Below are 16,228 nucleotides of genomic sequence, written 5' to 3'. Positions count from 1 at the left end.
CGCAGGGAAATACAGTATGTCTGTCTTATGTGTTTTGTACCAGCACCTGTTTTCCCTCTTTGAGCCTCACTTTAGATTTGGATAGCCAAGTATATGAAGTTGGCACAAACTCGCCTACAAATGCTTTTGTTGGTGAGATCTGAAAATCTTCAGATCCATTTACTTTTTGCGCATTTTTTATTCATGTGAGGTGTCCTCATTTAAAACCATGTCCAATACATCCACACACATCTGATGAAGTAATAGCAGCCAAGATGAACCTTACATGACAATATAGCTAAATACTTTTAAATGACAAATTTACACTGCTGATTTTTTAATAAATTTGCTAATATTTGTAAGAATGTTTATTTCAGCATCTGTTACTGAATGCAGATTGATATGGAAAATGACAATTTCCTCCACTAAAATCAAATCTACAACACTGAGTACCTCCTGAAAAGACTGTAATCCTCAAAAGCATATCACAAGTATTGAAAGCTTTGTAGAGGAGCTGAAAAAAGAATCTTTCTTAACAGGTTAGCAAGGTCACACAGAGAAAGCAATACTTTGCTGTTTGTTATACAACACTTCATTTCATCACTGAAAGACTACTCTCCGTTATGTCGCTGAAGTGTCTTGAAGGAAAAAAGCCGAGAAATTAAACTGGGCTTTCTGTACCTGTTCATTTTCAGTCACTTTTATGTTACAACTGGCAGTTGAAATGTATGTTCTGATAGTTCATGCCCAAAACTCCAGCTTCCAAGTTTCAGGATCTTCTCATGCCTATTTCACTATTTACCATGCATGCCCAGTCTCATGGTAAATAGTAAATAGGCATGAGAAGAAATCCTGAATTGAAATGAAATCATAAATTGCTGACAGTTGACAGTTTACAATGGGCACTGAAAAATCCAGCAGCTGATATCAGTGCTTTAATTAAATTATGCTCCAGACATTTCTGATGCCCCACTGTCAGTTTGATGTTTAAGATTTATTTTGCACCTGATTGGTAAGATTTATTAACAATAGAAAACTCATTGTGGGAAGAAAAACAAAAATTAACCAAACACTTTTCTTTGACAAAAAAGAAAGAAGGTGAAGTCACAACTGGCTGGTTGTAAGTCAGTGATCTTCTGTCTGCACAAGTGTCAAATAAAAAAAGTAGCAAACCAGGTGGACTGATGGTGAACTCCCTGGTTTACAGCCCTTTGAGAGCTCTGTACCTATGAATACTCTGTTTTATGTGTTTCTTGCTTTCTAACTTTGTGTGTCATGAACATAATTGTTCATATACTAACCTGCATATTGCATATAAAAAAAATGTATATGTAACATGACTGTTTGGGGATGTGCAAACAGTCATGCAATGTCGAACAACCCAAAGCGATACAGGATACATCAATGATCATAAACATTCTAAGGAGGATTAAAAAGCAAGTGTATTTTAGGCCCAAAATATTGAATATGGATTTTAAAATAGTACTGATTAGAACCAACAGTGCTGGAGGTAAAAAATTGGTTTTGTAATGGCAAAAAAAAAAAAAAATCACTATTTGTTCACTATTTAAACTGTCCCACTTCCCTTAGAAAAACCATTTCACACAACAGAAAAGCAATTGTATCAAGTCTAACAGATGCAAATAAAAAGGTATTGTAGTGCTTGAGAACAAATAATCCCAATTTACATTTTGTGTAAGAGAAACTTCATTGTCAAATGATCACAAGAAACAGAAGATCTACTGGAGTAACTCTTGGGCAAACAAAGACATCTTACTACTGCAAAGGTTTTTGAAGATGTGGCATATTTTAGGAGCCTACTCTCTTGTGTTGACGAGAGAGTAGTTTTAGCCATGAGAGCTGACATCTGAAGTGACATACACCTTTAGTTTTAGCTTCTCGCAGCACATTTTGGTCTCACTTTGGCCTGCAATCCATCTTTCTGGATTACTGTAGCAGTGGAACAATTGATCCAATCTTTTTAGTCCCCAGTACATGTCTGTAACAGACATTATTTCACAGAGAAGGGAAAACAGATTGAGATGGACTAAACACTTAATAAAGGGGCTTTGTAAATAATTCTCAACGCTTTTAAACTACTTATGATCCAAATTTCAACATGTTGGTGTTTTCTGTCACTCTGAAAACAGAGTTTCTGTCACAAGAGGGTAAACAGGTCACACAATATACCTGTGCCAGAGTAAAATAAATCATTGGCAAGTAGAGACTTTAGGTCAAATAATCACCCTTCCGATAATGCATGTCCATGGAGTGGCTGGGGAGATTCATTGCTTTGCTCCCTTTGACAATAATGGAGGCTTTCAAAGGCCACAGTCTTTAATTTCTAGTCCCTGCTATCAGCGTTTTTATCCTCTAGAGAGGGGGAGGTCAACTGCCCCTGTTCCACAGCCCCAGAGCCAGCATTCTGGGCATTAAGGGCTGGGAGAGGTGACAGAGGTCAGGCTGTGATTGCTGCTGTAGATGCCAGGCTGAAGGGTCCTGGGGCTCATCTGAGTCTTCTCAGACAAAGAGGCTTTACAGAGCAGCTCCCAGGTCAGTTTTTATCAGGGCATCACTAATGGTTATGATATGATCTGTCTAGCATCACTTCCAATTAAAGCTTGTTGGAGGAATGTGGCAGACGCTGTACTCCATCTCACTGAGGGCTCGGCACTGTTCAGTGTGTGTAGACCATTGTTTGAGCCGCTCATTTCAATGGTGATCAAAGTTCCATTGTGACTACCACAAAAGGAAGTGGCTACTGGCCAGGCCTATTAGATATGTAGCACTGGTGGGGAGATACAGAGGGTAATCAGTCTTCTCACTGATAGCAATGACCACCGTGACAAAGACACAATATGAACCTACAACAAAAGGTTATTCTTTTTGTTCAGATCGCCAACCGCTGCAAAAAGGAAAGATACATTCCAGAGAGTCCCAAAAATCTCGGAAAACTTTTTCCAAACTCTCAGTATAGTCTTTAAACTAATATCTTATTCTTGGAGCTCGCCACTTTCAAATAACTGTGACTACAGCAAAACCTTAGGGCTGGCAAAGTCTGAACGTGTCACCCACCGTGCAGTGAAAGCCAGGTCCAGACTGACATCTTTGCTAGTGTGATTTTAGGACACACACAAAGCTAGGTGAACTCTGCTCAGGGACAATGTGATTTCTCTCTAGCAGGGATGATAATCATCTTGCTTAAAGGTTTGGATCTAAGGAGCAAACGATTATCTGTTTGGTGGCTGACCTATAGAATATATAAAGTGCTTGATTGGGGAAAACAGACCAAAGACTAAAGAAATGAAAGTGCTTTTCTTTAAAGATAATTAATTACAGTTTGGTAGTTTGAATGTGAAAGATTAGATGTCAAAGTAAAAAAAAAAATTTTTCTTGCTGAATTTAACTTGTCTGCGGTTACTCTGAAGTCTTGACCAATTCTATGTCTTTTGAGGGGAAAAAATGTGAAAAGATGTCAATCTGAAGTGCCTAAAGTCAAAGGCTTTATTTGAAAGTACCCTCTACCAACTAACATAGTATGTCCTTAAGATATGTATGAGTTCCCTACACACTGGAGATATTTGCCTGAATAAGAATGACATACTGTTATTTTTGACATTCTGCAGCTTTCTTTTCTTTCTTTCTTTCTTTCTTTCTTTCTTTCTTTCTTTCTTTCTTTCTTTCTTTCTTTCTTTCTTTCTATCTTTCTTTCTTTCTTTCTTTCTATCTTTTTTTTTTTTTTTTTTGGCATTCCAGATACTGAATGCAGCATTTTGGCCAAATCAGCACATACTCCTAGGATAGAAGGCAGTTGTAAATGTAGAAAGTGTCTCATTTGCGTGCTTACAATAAAAAGAATTTATCAAACTGTAGAGGAACGAAGAGAGGATATCTTCCCGCGCAGATGATGTTTGTGTATGGGAAACAGACATCTCCTCCCTCATGGTCCCACTGGACTCTCTAGTCATAACATCAGACAATGTTTGCAACTGAATCAATGCATTTTTCTCAACTCTCTCAAAAGTTTAACATTTAAGATGAAATCAGCAGAATATTTTCCAACATCCTTTTTGGCACAACTCTGATACTCAGTGATTACAAAAGGCTTGAGAGCAAGGTTTGGTAAATTGCTTCAGTTTGTCAGACATGTTGGCCGTCACCTAATCCCACGGTGAACTTCGACGAGAGGTTAGTGAACAGAGTTGTTGGTCATAATGAGGCAGCAGCAGCTGCAAGCCCTTTTGATAGAATGAGGTCACTAGAGCAAGAGCTATCAGTATGGCTGATTGGGGGTTGGTTGAGGGAAGATCTCACTCAAAAGAACAGGCGACAAACAATTTTGTCTTGAAGGAACGTCAAGCTGCAGGCCCTCCTCCTGCTCTTTGTCAATGCAAGTCTGCATTAGAAATAAATCATTTTAATTGTTCTATGTTAACCCCTCTCCCCATTTTACAACATGATAATTGAAACATTAATAGGATATTAATGGGATGCGTGTCCTGGTAACCTTTGGTATAAATCTCACCATAATGTAGAATACTCTCCATGACCAACATGTATCAAGGGTAATTAAATATGCGTTCACAGACACCATTTTGGTGCTTTCCTGCATTGTAAATGAGGTTCAGCCAAGGGGTATGTTAGGTTGTTAGGAAAGTTTTTCACATATATTGTGTGTACTAAAGAGTAACTGCAATATTATGCTGCTAAGTCAGTTTTTAAGGTTAATGATAATGAGAGTGGTTTCTTTCAAATTATTTTTCCTTTCAGTTGGAGACAGGACTTTACCTTTGGTTCAGGCGAGTTTGTTATGGAAACCCAGGGGTCTAAACACTGCTGAAAGGACATGAGTAATTCATATGAGTGGGGCAGGGATGGAATAGTGGTATTGCCCATGAGAAGAGAACTTAGCTGGAAGAAACAAGATCCTCCTTATAGACTAATGGATGTGTTAGCAAGTGCGCTTTCAGACCAGCTTTCATGTTGGCTCCACCAGGGGGGATAGAGGGAATGGCAAATTAATTATAGAAATGAAGCCAGCCTCTTTTTCTTATCATAGAGGGCAGCTGTGTGGCAGCTGTGTGTTTCCCCTCACTTGTTTGCTTCCTTCTCTTTCTAGTGCAGGAATGTGTCCTGTTCCACATCTTTTCTTTGCTTCCTTTTATCAATCCATACAAACTTACGCAAGAGAAATATCTGCTGTCTGTGGGGGAGGTGAAAAGTGGAGCCTTTATTGAGTGAATATGTCATTGATGGTGTTGTAGACCCGCAGAGAAAGAATCAGGCTCCGTCTTGCCTCTCAACTTATTTCATAGCTTTTAGACCTTGCAACTCAAAGTTGACTATTAAATCGATATGTCAAGCTGGATCCGGTGTTTTAATGACATCATACTGTTGGCTGCAAAAAGCACATTAACCACCAGTGGAATTAAAGCCTCGATGACAGGCAACATGCCCCTCATCAGCGACTACATTATAGTGCTTTTGGGGATTTTAGATGTCTGAAAAATGGCATGTGTAAAAGACCAAATGATGAGTACACACCCTAACCCGCACTTGTTGGAACATTCCCAAACGTCTGCTTTGGAATTAATAGGAAAGAACAAAGGCGATTGTATTTAAGGTTAAAGGACTGTCTGCCTGTGTTTGTTCTTCACTTTACAGAAGTTCATCCTCACATTAAGTGGATGTATAGCTGGGATCCCAAGGTAATGCGGCAGTGACGTCCTTGTTTGTTAGCCAGAAGTTGTTATTTATTGTGCTTTCATGATACATTTTTAATGATGCTCTCAGGGGTAATTTCTTATCTGAGGGTCTTGGCAGTGTGTTTAAAACTACAACTCTTTCTCAAGTCTTTACCCACATTAAGATGTTTTCGTTTTAAAATAACATTTTAAATTGAATGCAATCAAGAATCTCATGTACAAACCTTCCACATATGATCTTAATCAATCAGCTTATATCTTTTTACTGTCACTGAGGTGTCTTGCCATACATGTGGGGCATTAAGAACTGTTCAACATGTACCGGCTGCCTACTCATTCATATTGTTTATTGTCATGTTGAAGCATCACTTTTGCAACTTTAGCGGCCAACAAAAGAGCATGTCGTAACTAGGCATGAGCTTTGGGAAAGAATATATTCAAGCCCAAACCGTGATCTTTTCCAAATCTTAACCACATAGATTCCTAACCATAACCAAGTATTTCAATAGTTTTGATGTAACCAGGAGTCTGTGTGCCTCACCTTAACCTTGTAGTTGTGAGGTTTAAAGATGTGACAAAAACTGAAAGAGAAAAGAGAATGAATAAATACAAGTGGGAAAACGTTTGTTGTATTATAGCCCTCAAACTGGAGTCTCACAAGCAGAATGTGAACTGAAAACACCCTTACATTTGTATGGCAACAGTATGATTAGGGGGATCAGTACTAGCAAATAACACCTATGACTTTACATGTAGAATGTGTATACTGGTGTAATCAGGGAGTTCTATTTAATTGTTTTTATTTCCTTAAGGCAGCCCGCGACCCTGAACAAAACGAAGCAGGTTTATAAAATTAATGGATGGAGCTTAGCAATGTCTCGGTTAGAATCATTAGCTTTGCTGCTGAGGCTCACTTTTTTATTTTAGCAACAACACAAACACAAACCCCCTAATCTTTAAGATAGCTTGTCGTCTTTTAAAAACAGTTTCATAACAGGTGTGTTAGTTCTGCCCCTCAGACCCACTTCAGGCCTTCTTTGTTTATTCTACATAAAAAGCAAATGTCTGAGTCAGCTATGTATTTTTCAATACATCCCATTCCTACTGCATTGGCCTTGTCATTGCCTCCAGAATTTTTAAGTACAACATAAATTTTATACCACACACTCGATTAAAATTTTCTGACTATTTATCCATCAATTTTGTTTGACACAATGCTTAAGTCAAGCCCAATATTAAGGTTCCAGTTCTCAAAGCGCGCTAACTCTTCTTTCATTGTGAAAGAGCCACAACTAGTCCTGAGCAAGCACGCTTTGAGTGGGCACTGTGCTGGTGAAATAATCAGCTCAGACTCACCAGAAAACGTGAAATATCAATGTTTGTCCACATCTCCAACGTCGTAGTTTCAAAATCCAGGCTTAAAGATCGTGAGATGCTTTGGTAGGCAGTTGTTTTGTGGCTGTATCACACCACGACAAATGAATATCAAACTGTGTAGTCTGTAATACTATAGGTATATGACACGGTATAGTTTTCTAATCCTAACCATATATTCCAGAACATTTAAATCTTACTATGGAAACATTTAACCTAAACCTTTAGCAGGTTGATGCAAAATGGAGAAGTAGGTAATCCTGGAAGTTCAGCTGAGGTAGAGAAGAGAAACAACTGATTTGAACCAGTGATCTGTCACTCAAACTGGAGATAGCAAAGAGCTTAACATTGACAACCAAATCCTTCCCCCCTTTCATGGAATTTGTGTCCTAATCAACAGTGGCAGCTGTAGACATCATCGCGTAGTAAGCATCAACTTCCACAGAAGCTCTACAGGAACTGTGTCGTGGTAGAGAAGTGAGAAAAGAAATTGTGGCTAATGTACAATTATTTTTAGCTGCTATTGTGAAATTGCTACATTGTTTTCTGTGGACCAAGTAAGTATTTGACAATCTTTCATGAGATGGAGTTGGGATGATTACTGAGACCTGGAACTGGCTTCAGCAGAGATTTCATCTGTGAGTTATGCTGTTTCTAGGAAAGGTTCACACTCACATCATATTACAGATTGGAAACTAGATTTATTTTATAGTGGAAACTTAGACACTCACCTTCCATATCGTTTCTTCTTGATTATTTGAGTTAATAAAGTTTAATTTCAATACATCTAAACATCAATAAGTGTTGACCTGAAATTAAATTTTTCTTGGTTTAGATTAAGTTAATTTGTCCTCTTTTGTTCTGGTTAGTTAGAACCAAAATTAAAAGTTGTATTTCTCTGATTGTGGCATTACCTCCTATACTACTATTAGTGCAGTGGTAGTCTGATTCATTAGACTGGCCCCTGAGGTTGACTCCCAGTATACATACACTTACATGTGCACAATGTTGTTTAGGCATGTTTCAGTTCCACTTCACTTGTGCCAAGTAAAGACAAGGAAACAAAGCAGAGAACATTTAATAGTTTAATTATAAGCTGCTGTATACATTCAGTGATTATTCCAATTTTCATGTTGCCAGAAGCCATGGGTGAGACCAGCAAAACATTCAGCTACAAGATCTAGTTTGTTGTATGCAATTTGTCCATTTTCATTCATATTTTTCCACATTGTACATACTGCAAAGCGACATCAAACCACATTGCTGATGTGCAACACGGTTCCTCCAAGACCTTATTTTGACCAAACATGATCCCACCCAGTGTGTATTGTGGTGCACGAACAAGGGGAGAGCCCTGTTTCTACCACTGTGGTCTCAGCTCTGTCTTTGTGATCTCTAAGATCAGCTGAACACAGATGGCGAAGGGTGACAACAGTGCTGAGTAAAGCTAGTCTGCACATCAGAATGTCCTCAGTTAGATCTGAAAAAAAAAAAAGAAGCTTGTTTGGACTTGATTGGATCCAATAGGAGAGCCAACCTACAGGAGGAACCCATTTATAGCCTTGACAACACTGGAGGCTGTTCTTTCTCCTCTTTAGATGCGAAGATTAAGCAACATCCTGCGATCTGTACGGTTTTGTTTATGTCTTTTTTGGTTTCTTTTGCTATCTCACTCTAAGCTCATTGAACTGACACACTAATGTTGGTGCTGAAATCGCTTTTTTGTTGTCGATTTTTTTTTTTTTTTTTTTTTTTTTCTTTTTTCATATTTTCTAGTAGCCCACACAGAAACTGGATGGCACAAGAACTGACCAATAAGAAACTCTTTACAACAAGGTAGACTGCAAGTCAACGGTTGCCAGGGATCACACAGTAAACAAAAAAATAATCCAAATTCATTTTTGAAATAAAAAAACAAAACAAAACAAATCAGTTTCAATATAAAAGCAGAAGACAAATGAACAAAAGCAAGTTAATTTCAAGTATAACTTACTCATAAAATAACTACACAGCATTAAATATTCTCATTATACATTTTAAATTATTTATAAAATATATTTTGGCATATATGTTTTTTTTTATTTTTGTGTTTGTGTAACAAACGCTACTGTAGCTTCAGTTGAACACCAATGTTTATTCATTTTTTCTCTTGAAACAAAACATTAAAGGGATTGTCACATAACAACAGGTTATTAAAAATGATAATAGTAAACCCTATACAGAGTTTCACATAGCAAGACATGAGTGACGATCCCTTCTATCCTAGCCCCATAGTCAAAAGTCAAAAAAAGTACAAGACCAAAGCACAAAGCTCTAATTTGTGCTCCACTGGCTACAATCAAGATTGGGCACAGGAGATTTCAAAAGCAGTATGTTTTTTTTTTCATACAACTCATTTTGAACACGAAGGTCTGTCAGTCTCACTTCCAGTGCTCAGAGCGGCTTGGCAGGCAGCGAGAGTTCATTTAGCTCCATCCGTGATAAAATATAAATACTGTAAGGACCTCACAGTCTGATGACACCAGGATGTCCTCAGGGAAATGCAGAGAAGGTTTCCCTTATTAGTCAGAGAGAGGCGCAAATTAAACCAAGGCCTCTCGTTCCCTCTCCTGAATGCACTGGAAACTGCTGAAGGAGTGAATCAACATTTTTAGATGAATCTTGTGAATATCTGTGGTTGTTTATTACAGTGACAGAGCTCACTATACAAAGGAACAAAGAGCGATTTTGGCAGCTAAAACACACTGCAAAACCAATGAAGGCAAATGTCATTTTGTGATAAAAAAGTAGTTCAAAAGGCATAAACTGTACGTATGAATTGGCACCTCAGGTGTCCAAACATGGAGTGTGTCCTGCTTTGGCTCAAGGGCTGGAGAGCTCCACTGGCCGTGTCCATGCAGTCAACAGTAACCTGCCTGTTCACTCATTGCAGACTGATAGAAAGAAAACTGAACAAAAGCAAACAAGAAAAAGTACTGCGACTACAACAAAGCCACATCCACTACCTGGGCTTGAGCACACAACTAGCTGCAGCATACTACAGTTCATTATCATCAGCCCAAGCTGGTTCTTGAATTTTGTATACTGCAAAGGGGTGTCTCTACACGTCCACAGCCTGACTTTCTTCTGTGTACACACAGCTATTGCGGATATAGATATATTTATATATATGCGAGTTTACACTGTATATGTGTATGCATGTTGGTGTGTGTCATTGAGAAGCTTGCTAAAGCACAATGTCCTTCAGGCGCTTGCTGGTGGGGGATTCCTTGTCTCGGCCATCGTGGAGAAGCGTATTGATCTCCCTGACAGCTGGCTCACTGTCCTTTCCCTCCGGCTGCCGCAGCAGGCTGTGGTTGGCAATTCGCTCTGCATCACGACATTTCAGAGTATTGTAGGCAGATGACGGCTTGGATACGGGGCTCTTGAGGTGTACGGGGGAAGTAATGGGGCTGGCAGCCTCACGACCATTGCCAGCTTCGCGAACAGCCCCTCCATTGGCCTTGGGGCTACACACCTGAGACTCCTGAGTCCGCTTTCCCTTTATCTCTCCACGTTCCACATCCTCAGGCCCATCCTTGCCAAAGGTGGCAAAAGTCCTCTTGATAGTGCCATCCTCATAGTGCGGCACGTCCACTGTGGTGGCCTCGATAGACAAAGCAATGACATTACGAGCATGCTCGGGTGACTTGGCACGAGCCGGGATCGGAACACGAGGCATCCAACAGCGATCGGAGTGACCTAGGATGCGGCACTCGTCCTGGCAATGAAAACCCTCACCGGGTTCTGAGGACACACAAAAATAAGAAGAAATTAGTTTGTTAGATATGTCTAAAAAAAAAACTTGCTTGATTTCAAACACCCAGAATTCATTGTGATATTCCTCCCATACAGCCTTCATTTGTTTAATGTGCGTCAAACCTGTCATGAAGTAATCAAGGAAATATACAAAAAAATGATGGATTTTGCTTTATTCCAAACAGGCTATGTTAGAGGTCTCTGATTGATTTGCTTCTCTTGTATTGCAGCCCATCTACATCCACTCACAACTGCAGTCGCTTTAGCACCACTCACTGATAAAAGGGGCGGGATGTTTGGGGCACATCTAATGTCTAATGTGCCAATTAAATTATGTATTGTTAAATCAAAAGTCCATTTGCAGCTCTTGTATAATTGCGTTTTCTCTAGCAACATTAGATAAAAACCAGGTTTAAACAGTGCAATCAGATATCTCATAGAAAAACACAAGACGAGTTGCGTCGTTGCTGCCTGGTTCATATCTTGCTCCCTCTCTGTCTCTGTCATCTGGCGCCGAGTTATAAATATGTAATGATGTTTAACGCTGGAGTGAAAAAAAGATTTGTCTGAGTCTATAACTGTGCTGCACTTTGTTGTGTTGGAGAAAGAACTTTCAAGAACATTTTTGCATAATCATTTGCCACAAATACATGTTATTGTCTCTTAATTAGATTTAAATGGTGCAATTTTTATTTATTTCTTTTGTCCCCGTGCACACTTTGACATTGAAAATATGGGTTGGATATCCTCTAATTATAAAGATGATTCCATTCATGATGACATCAGTTTTACACCACATCAGCAGTATTTTCTGATGAAAATTATCTGATGTGAGAAAATAGAACATCCCTCTTTCCAACTTCACTGTGTTTTCCATTTAGAGAACCTGCCACACACATACACAGTGACATATTTCTGTGCTCCCCTACTGCTTGCTTCATTCCCAGCAGTAGACATCCTCCCTTCCAGAGGCCTGGGATGACAAGAAGGGATTGTGAGAAGGATTGTGATCGACCCAAATGCACACGCTTACATCTGGCAATCGCAGCTTGACAGATCACCTAATTAAAATCACTAATGATCTGTTTTTCTCCCTTCTTTTCCGCACTCATGAGAGGCACCTCTGCTCAGGCCCTGGGGATCGATATTTAAAGATTGGAGACAGGCTTTTCAGGGGCAGATATGCCAAAGCTGTCTCTCATAAAGAATAATCCGATGGGTCTGACAGATAACATAGTAACTAAATGACTGAGTGAGTAAAGAGGATCAAGGGCTGTTGGAGTCCAGAAACAAAGATGGGAACTTGGCGGATCATGCATGTTTCATTTTATGAGTTGGCATCTTACCCAGGATCTAACATGTTGTCTACAGTCACAGCTAGGGTTAACATGTAAATTGATGTTTGGTATGAAATATTAAATAGTGTTATCCACATTATACACAATGATGCAAACCAGCTCTACGTTTAAAATCATTCTCTGAGGTTAAAACGCAACAACAGAATATTTTTCACCAGTTAGAGTCGGTGTGTATGTTAATTTGAATACTGGCTGATTGGTCCATGTAACTGCAATGGCAGCAATCAAGGAGACAAAAGGCATTAAGCTGGGCGTTTTGTTTAAAGATATCCAATCAGAGTGTAATAATGCAATCACAACAAAAGTCAGGTATCAAAAAACATAATGGAGGGTGATGAATGAAAAATAAATATATAAATCTTAGAAAGGCATGATTAGAGTGTTCACAACAAAAGCAGCTTTTATGCGATTTCAAATTCTCACGTCCCTTTTCAACCGTAAATAACTTTTCCTGTGATTGTGCTTTAAAATGATCCACTTTTATGCATTTTCTTGAACTTGAATGCATAGAACGATGCATAGAACATCTTTGTTAAATATCCAGTTAGATATTGTAACATACATTTTAGCCATACACAGTTACCGGAAAATTCCTACAAAACCTTTTTTGACATATTTGACTAAGCCATTCTTTTTCACCAATGATTATAAATTTGCAAGCATCTTGATAATGAATGCAATTTCCTCTAAACACTTTGGTGGCTTATTTCTATAGCCTAAAGCTCTCTCTGAGGCATGAAAAGCCTCGAGGCACAAAGAAATACACACAAGTTGCATGCTCTCTACTTAGCAGTGCATGCATATGCAGTGAAAGCCATTTTCTCTTCTTTCCTTTAGGGGTCTTTGGGAGAGCAACTGGGTTGTAAATGACAATGTTACAAAAGCCAAGTGCCATTAACACACACATCCTGCCTCTGCTCAGGGCTTCATAAAACGCAGATGTTGCGCTAAAAGATCCACAGAAAAAATGAGAGAAAATTTAAATTAAAAAATAAGTGCAGGCCATCGACCTCTGACAAGACATAATCTCTTCCTATTAAAAAAAAAAGAAAGAAAAATCCGAGCCAACTGTAATGGTAAGAGATGAATTTGAGGCTTTTTACGTCAGCAAGTACAGAATAGAAGGCAGCGAAGGCACCTCCTGCTGAGAGTGTGTATTCAAAGTCATCAGGAAAAGTCAGGAAAATAGGCTTGCCAATCACTTCCAGGAACAGCACAGAGCAGGATGTCGTTGACAACATTTCCGATCAATGATTTCAAGTTAATTACTGAGGGAGGTGTTTTTTTGGGTTGTGCATTTAGAATACAATGCAATCTAATGGAGTAAAAAAATCTAATAGAATCCATGTACATGCAGCAAGGCACTGCCATTAAATCAGACATACTGCACTTTAATACTGAATTAAGGTCAAAAGACTGGCAAAGGCACATGGGAGCACTTTAAACATGTGCAGGCACTGGAAAATAATAAATATTGCCACTTCAAATGCGAGAGCCAAATCGTCCTGATACTGCTGTCCATGTTTTTCTGTTTGTGGTTACCTGGAATAGCTTCACTTTACATCAGCACTGAGAGCAAACCCCCACGCTCTGTGCCATTTCATCTGAAATATGCAGCCTGCCAGCAGCAGATTCAGACCTGTCTCTTTCACTCAATCAGACAAGGCATCTAAACTTCAACTTATACCAAACACATATTTAGCTTCAGATTGGAAATCCCATAACCTGACGAGCTCATTGCTCAATTTACCTGTGTGCATAAAGGGATTTAATGATCCCTTCATGTTATACAGCTGTAGGCACGATTTGTTTGTTGCCGATGTAACAAAAAAGAGGAATAAAAAAAGACTTTTACACAAAAGCAAAGGGATGTGCTCACAAACAAAAGCAACTCCCTGAATTTTTTCTCAAGCTTTCACCAGCTATTCTACGTCCTGTTTTGTGAGCACATGGAATCTGGCTTGGAAAACACAGGCGCTTAGCCCTCCAAAAGTAGCACATGCAGCCCCAACCTTGATGTAATCCCTCCAAATGAGTGTAAGCAGCCAGACTGGCCAGACCAGAGACAGGGCTGAGTCCATCTGGGCACAAATTCAGGTGACAAAATCTTTAACCTGGATGTCTCAGTTTAACTGAAACCACAAGGCCAAGGGTGCCGGCGGTACGACACAATTCAGTCAGTTTGGTTTTAAAACAGACGAACCCTTAGAAAAATGTGGAACAGCAGTGTGGCATGATAAATCATTTTACGAGGAATGTCTTAAACTACTTTTTGTATTTCCATCTGTATGCTGACATTTTTGTTGTAGCACTGACAACAAATATCCTGATTCTCTTTGTCATATGAAAATAGATACTCCTATACAGACAGCATTATGTGCATCTTCTTGTGATGTAGACGCTAAGAAATTGAATAATTTACAGCAATTTAAAACAGATATATTTTTTCTCGTGGCCTACATAGACTTTACAGATTCCCTTTGATTTCCTGTTGTTTCCTCGTTGTCTTTGATGTTGAACCCCATTAAAATGCCGTGACAAAGCTATCAAACAGAACCTGTCTGCAGTCTCACGACAGTTATTCAGCTCTGTTGATTGAAACAGTAAACACCAGCTCTATCATTACGCCATGACCTTGTTTTCACTGCAATATGAGGAGACAGATCTAAAATCTTTTAAAAACTACATTTACAGAAAGCTAAAATGAATGAGACCATGTCTGAGTGGTCTGCAGGAGGTTTTTATTTGCTGCTATATATTGTTGTCTAAATTGCTGCTCTGATCTCTTCTAGAGTATTCTAGAGTATCTGACAGTGCGATGGCTGTTTCCTAATTGCTCTCCATATTAATTTTCCATCCAGGCAGTCACATGGCAAAGATTGATTATATCTAAATTGTTACTACAGAGTCTTGATGGAACCTGTGATGCAGACGCTGATGAGAAGGATCGCAGAGGAGAAAAAAAAAGAATCTGAAAATATAGCACGAACAGAATAGAGGTTGACTGTTGTCTATGGCTACAAAGAGTTTAAAACACGCCCAAGGCCTAACAGGCTTGGTCCGGTCTGATCCTAACACCGTGAATGGAGCTTAGCTTCTAGTCTGTCCTATGCGAGGACAGCTCTACGGCCAGCTGAGGCCGAAGCTTGGCCAAGCAGCCTCCTACACTACTCACTAGGGAGAGTCCAAGCTCTGCTGTCATCCCAGCCAGCCAATTCAGTTTGTGGGCCATAAATCAGCCTGGAGGCTTGGCTCCTGCGGGAGCGGCAAGATGGAGTGTGATGGTCTTGTTTTTACAAACAGTAGAGGGGCACCCTTACTGCGCCACGTAAGCCATCATTCTCCACACAGCACCGAGTCCTCTCCTTCTCCCTACAGCATCTGGCTCAGTCACATCAAGCTATCCCCCCGAAATCCCCAGATTCATCCCTCACAGCTCCCCACACAAGGCCATCCTTTATGCCGCTCCTCCTTCTGTCCTCTTCTTGCCTCTAATCAGTACTACTGTCTCACATATAATGATGTAATTAAATGAATCCCTCGTACAAAAATCACGTCTTCTCCTTTCTGTCTATTTGACCAGATGTCTTAAAACTCTCCCTTAGCTAAATGGAAATTGTTAAGACACATGGGACAGTCTTGTTAGTGCTGTTTAATGCTAAGTAAAGCCACGGGTGCATGTGGCCCCGTTTCTACTGTACTTCTGAGCATCAGCAGCAGTCAATTTATATGGAATAAATTCACTGTCTGATCCGTTCAGCACTAACACGGAGTCCCTGACATCTCATCACTCAGACCAGCCTGCTTGTGTTGTCCCAAAAGACGATGATTTGAGCAAGTTGCTTCTTTAAAAGCGCTTGTCAATTATTATTACAAAGGCCAGCGACTGCTAAAGACAAATTCTGTGAATATTTACTTCCTCTGTGCATCCGTGCCCTTGCTGCTTTGCCCATCCAGCACAGCCAGTGCATTCTATAACACTGTCCTAGTATAAAGAATGAATTTCCAAACCGG

General features: G+C 39.6%; 1 protein-coding gene across 8 annotated transcripts in view; it reads right to left on the bottom strand.

The window, feature by feature from the left end:
• Positions 1-8,130: 8,130 nt before the first annotated feature.
• Positions 8,131-16,228, bottom strand: part of pcdh19 (protocadherin 19) — a 53,884-nt gene continuing 45,786 nt past the window's right edge. For all 8 annotated transcript variants that reach the window (XM_075481756.1, XM_075481755.1, XM_075481759.1 and 5 more), the window contains one exon: positions 8,131-10,844. In XM_075481756.1, the coding sequence (XP_075337871.1) occupies positions 10,285-10,844 (560 nt within the window). In that variant the 3' untranslated portion in view covers positions 8,131-10,284. The remainder of the gene's footprint in view (positions 10,845-16,228) is intronic.

The sequence above is a fragment of the Odontesthes bonariensis genome, chromosome 13, assembly GCF_027942865.1.
Source record: "Odontesthes bonariensis isolate fOdoBon6 chromosome 13, fOdoBon6.hap1, whole genome shotgun sequence".
NCBI lineage: Eukaryota > Metazoa > Chordata > Actinopteri > Atheriniformes > Atherinopsidae > Odontesthes > Odontesthes bonariensis.
This window is presented reverse-complemented; position numbering and strand designations above follow the sequence as displayed.